At 48.5% G+C, this 5,000-nt stretch overlaps 1 protein-coding gene across 1 annotated transcript; it reads left to right on the top strand.

The window, feature by feature from the left end:
* Positions 1 to 738: 738 nt before the first annotated feature.
* On the top strand, positions 739 to 2,612 carry LOC138865577 (cuticle collagen dpy-5-like). The gene is made up of 4 exons (XM_070136272.1): positions 739 to 777; positions 1,195 to 1,245; positions 1,377 to 1,476; positions 2,335 to 2,612. Exons 1-4 carry the CDS (start codon positions 739 to 741, stop codon positions 2,610 to 2,612), a joined length of 468 nt encoding a protein of 155 aa, XP_069992373.1.
* The last annotated feature ends 2,388 nt before the right edge of the window (positions 2,613 to 5,000 follow it).

Raw genomic sequence — 5,000 nt, 5'->3', positions numbered from 1 at the left:
TATAATAAAAATAATGTAACACAGTTGATAGGCAATGCTGACTATAGTATCTTGAATATAAGAAAGCATATTAGTATAAGAAGACTAATAAAGAAAAGATTTGTGAGAGATTTGTGCGAATGACAATTTACTTGCAAGCTCTGGGGCGACATTAAAAAAATAACCATTAAAAGCGTCTGAGATTTGCTCTAGAGTATTTTTTATTTGCTTGTTATGGAGTATTGAAAGAGTTGTACTATCCTTCAGTTTTATTATTGCGTAATTCATTTATTGTTTCCCAAATCTTCCTTGTATTTACTCTAAATCTGAAAATTTAATTTGGTTAATTTTATGAAGGTGTTCAGATAGTTTTCATTTTTTAGTATTCCCCAAAAGCGAGCATTCCTAATTCATTTGTGCTGTATCGATGTTTTTTCTAGTCTTTTGATCGGTATGAATTTTGGTATTTTTGGGAAGCAGACACAGTAAGTGGTGTAGACTATATCAAGAAACATATTGCAATTTGTGTTCGAATCTAGTTAAGCCAGTTTAATTCTGAAATGGTGATGATGACAATTAATATTAATGATAGAAATGGAAATACAAATGAAAATCGATCAGCATTTTTTTCTCCTCTTTGTGGATTCGAACCCACGATCCCGGATTCTCCCCCCCCCCTTAAAGTACTCTATCTCATCCTCCCCAACACCCACTCTCCCTCTCACATCAAAGACTATATACGAAAGATAGGAGAGCAGCATGGCAAAAGCCTGTGAGCCCCAGCGATTGGTGGATAATGTAATATCTTTGGTTTCCGTGGTCTTTTTTGGTTCAAATGATAAGCTATAATAGTTAATCGTTATAGTAATGGAAAAAAAGTATGTATCATATAAAACGATGCAAAAAGTCAGTCTAAACTGTAAATAATATTTCAAAATTGGCAAAATTCTCTCTTATATTTGATAAAAACAGATACAAATTTGTAACTAGCTGCTCGCCTGTTTGTTTACATTTGTGTCCATGTTCCCCCGTCAGCTGACTGGATGGGAATAGCGAGAATACGCCCTTATTTAGCATAACACATTCGTTGTTTCGCAGTAAATCGTCGCCACAGCCAGAATAACGTTCACCATCGCCAGAGCCTGTGCAGGGGTTGAAGCCATCTTCCTGTGTTTAGAATTTTGGTCGGACTGTTTCCGTGGTTCTCATCGCTAGTGTGACTGCGCGAGCCAAAATGACCAAGATATCCGTGGTGCCCATGGAAAAGTAATGCGGAAAAAGTGGTACTGTGACGGGCTTTAGACTACCGATGCCTACGCTAACCACAAGCTCATAATAGCGAATGTCAAAAGTAAGGAAATATGTGATTTTTAAACCCTCCTGACTTGGCTTTTCAGTGGAGATGTGATGGCCTAGTGGTTTTAGCATCGGACTTCGGGCGTGCTAGCCGCCCGGGTTCGTGTGTTCGAGCCCCGGCCGGTGACAGTGTTTCCTTGGGCAAGGAACTTTACTTTAATTGCCTAGTCGACTTGGGGGTGTATGAATGTGTGTGTGAGTGTTTGTGTGTGTGTGAGTGATTGTGTGTGTTTGCGATGTATAATAATAATATATAATATGTATAATCTAATATATAATTTCATTTCATTTCATGTGGTGAGTGGCGTGCTAGGGTCTCCCGGGGACTCAGGATTGGTGAGGAGTGGTGGTGGTGAGGAGTGGTGGTGGTGAGGAGTGGCGTGCTAGGGTCTCCCGGGGACTCAGGATTGGTGAGGAGTGGTGGTGGTGAGGAGTGGTGAGTGAGTGAGTGGCGTGCTAGGGTCTCCCGGGGACTCAGGATTGGTGAGGAGTGGTGAGTGAGTGAGTGGCGTGCTAGGGTCTCCCGGGGACTCAGGATTGGTGAGGAGTGGTGGTGAGTGAGTGGCGTGCTAGGGTCTCCCGGGGACTCAGGATTGGTGAGGAGTGGTGGTGAGTGAGTGGCGTGCTAGGGTCTCCCGGGGACTCAGGATTGGTGAGGAGTGGTGGTGAGTGAGTGGCGTGCTAGGGTCTCCCGGGGACTCAGGATTGGTGTGAGTGGTGGTGAGAGTGGCGTGCTAGGGTCTCCCGGGGACTCAGGATTGGTGAGGGGTGGTGTGAGTGGTGGTGAGAGTGGCGTGCTAGGGTCTCCCGGGGACTCAGGATTGGTGAGGGGTGGTGTGAGTGGTGGTGAGAGTGGCGTGCTAGGGTCTCCCGGGGACTCAGGATTGGTGAGGGGTGGTGGTGAGAGTGGCGTGCTAGGGTCTCCCGGGGACTCAGGATTGGTGAGGGGTGGTGTGAGTGGTGGTGAGAGTGGCGTGCTAGGGTCTCCCGGGGACTCAGGATTGGTGAGGGGTGGTGGTGAGAGTGGCGTGCTAGGGTCTCCCGGGGACTCAGGATTGGCGAGGAGTGGTGTGAGCGGTGGTGGTGAGAGTGGCGTGCTAGGGTCTCCCGGGGACTCAGGATTGGCGAGGAGTGGTGTGAGCGGTGGTGGTGAGAGTGGCGTGCTAGGGTCTCCCGGGGACTCAGGATTGGCGAGGAGTGGTGTGAGAGTGTGGCGTGCTAGGGTCTCCCGGGGACTCAGGATTGGCGAGGAGTGGTGTGAGAGTGTGGCGTGCTAGGGTCTCCCGGGGACTCAGGATTGGCGAGGAGTGGTGTGAGAGTGTGGCGTGCTAGGGTCTCCCGGGGACTCAGGATTGGCGAGGAGTGGTGTGAGAGTGTGGCGTGCTAGGGTCTCCCGGGGACTCAGGATTGGTGAGGAGTGGTGGTGGTGAGGAGTGGTGGTGGTGAGGAGTGGCGTGCTAGGGTCTCCCGGGGACTCAGGATTGGTGAGGAGTGGTGGTGGTGAGGAGTGGTGGTGGTGAGGAGTGGCGTGCTAGGGTCTCCCGGGGACTCAGGATTGGTGAGGAGTGGTGAGTGAGTGAGTGAGTGGCGTGGCGTGCTAGGGTCTCCCGGGGACTCAGGATTGGTGAGGAGTGGTGAGTGAGTGAGTGAGTTGCGTGGCGTGCTAGGGTCTCCCGGGGACTCAGGATTGGTGAGGAGTGGTGAGTGAGTGAGTGAGTGAGTGGCGTGCTAGGGTCTCCCGGGGACTCAGGATTGGTGAGGAGTGGTGAGTGAGTGAGTGAGTGAGTGGCGTGCTAGGGTCTCCCGGGGACTCAGGATTGGTGAGGAGTGGTGAGTGAGTGAGTGAGTGGCGTGGCGTGCTAGGGTCTCCCGGGGACTCAGGATTGGTGAGGAGTGGTGAGTGAGTGAGTGAGTGAGTGAGTGGCGTGCTAGGGCCTCCCGGGGACTCAGGATTGGCGAGGAGTGGTGGTGAGTGAGTGAGTGGCGTGCTAGGGTCTCCCGGGGACTCAGGATTGGCGAGGAGTGGTGGTGAGTGAGTGAGTGTGAGTGAGTGGCGTGCTAGGGTCTCCCGGGGACTCAGGATTGATGGTGAGGAGTGGTGAGTGAGTGAGCGGCGTGCTAGGGCTTCCCGGGGGCTCAGGGATTGGCGAGTGAGTGGTGGTGAGTGAGTGAGTGTGAGTGAGTGAGCGGCGTGCTAGGGCTTCCCGGGGGCTCAGGGATTGGCGAGTGAGTGGTGGTGAGTGAGTGAGTGAGTGGCGTGCTAGGGCCTCCCGGGGGCTCAGGATTGGCGAGTGAGTGAGTGAGTGAGTGAGTGAGTGAGTGAGTGGCGTGCTAGGGCCTCCCGGGGACTCAGGATTGGCGAGGAGTGGTGGTGAGTGAGTGAGTGAGTGAGTGAGTGGCGTGCTAGGGCCTCCCGGGGACTCAGGATTGGCGAGGAGTGGTGAGTGAGTGAGTGAGTGAGTGAGTGGCGTGCTAGGGTCTCCCGGGGACTCAGGATTGGCGAGGAGTGGTGAGTGAGTGAGTGAGTGAGTGAGTGAGTGGCGTGCTAGGGTCTCCCGGGGACTCAGGATTGGCGAGGAGGAGTGGTGGTGTGAGCGGTGAGAGTGTGTGGCGTGCTAGGGTCTCCCGGGGACTCAGGATTGGCGAGGAGTGGTGTGAGCGGTGAGAGTGTGTGGCGTGCTAGGGTCTCCCGGGGACTCAGGATTGGCGAGGAGTGGTGTGAGCGGTGAGAGAGTGGCGTAATTAATTATTATATAATTAATTATGAGAGACAGAGAGAGACAGAGAGAGAGAGAGAGAGAGAAAAAAAAAAGAAAGAGAGAAGGATGATAGTTTTCAGTATCGTGTTACTTTTTAGTCCCTAGGGTAGGATCATGGGTACTGACAATATTAATTTAATATTAATAAATTCATTTTTAGGGCCTCCCGGGGGCTCAGGATTGGTGGTGTCACACACAATAATTATTATAATTATTTTTGTCATTATCGTTGGTATTTTTGTTGTCAATAATTATGCTATATTTACCATTATCATTATCAATTGTTATTATTATTATTATTATTGATATAATCATTATCATTACCAGTTGATTACCCTCACATTATTTGTATATTGCAGATATTATTATTGTTATTTTGTTGTTGTTATTACCATTGTATTTTAACGGTTTCATTGCTTTTTCTTCTTTTTTTTATTTTTTATTTTTCTCTCGTTATTTTCGTGCTTTAAAGGTTTAACAAATACAGGGCGTTAATAATTTAATTTTCATTGCAGGAACATGGTATAAAAGATGGTCAAAAATAAAAAATAAAAATAATAATAATAGCATCAGAAAAATAATTTCAGGAACAAATATTCTAATTTGATATTGCACGCCCATAGTCAGTCATATTTCAGTCCCATCGATTAGATAATATCATAAACCCCTTCACAATTTCTCTGTCTTTGGTTCTTTTAAAATACCCAGTAATAACAAGAGCAGGGAACCTTTATTTTCGGCTTCAAAATATACCGGCGTTACTGGGTTAAGACAAATTCGTGCATAAAAAAAGACTAAAATTTGGTCTCGGGGATCGAACCCGCGTCTGTCGCTTATTATTATTAAGATTATAATCATTGACTTGGGTGCCCTCATGAGAAGAGGACAGAAATACTCCAGTTTTAT

This window comes from Penaeus vannamei, chromosome 21 (genome assembly GCF_042767895.1).
Source record: "Penaeus vannamei isolate JL-2024 chromosome 21, ASM4276789v1, whole genome shotgun sequence".
Taxonomy (NCBI): Eukaryota; Metazoa; Arthropoda; class Malacostraca; order Decapoda; family Penaeidae; genus Penaeus; species Penaeus vannamei.
Note: the sequence above shows the minus strand (reverse complement) of the source record. Positions and strands in the feature narration are given on the sequence as shown.

Bases quoted from the DNA above. Each gene is read 5' to 3' on its own strand.
- LOC138865577 (XM_070136272.1), top strand. From the start codon at position 739: ATGGCAAAAGCCTGTGAGCCCCAGCGATTGGTGGATAAT. The intron at 778-1,194 runs GTAATATCTTTG...TCTCATCGCTAG, and splicing joins CCCAGCGATTGGTGGATAAT to TGTGACTGCGCGAGCCAAAA. The intron at 1,246-1,376 runs GTAATGCGGAAA...TTGGCTTTTCAG, and splicing joins TCCGTGGTGCCCATGGAAAA to TGGAGATGTGATGGCCTAGT.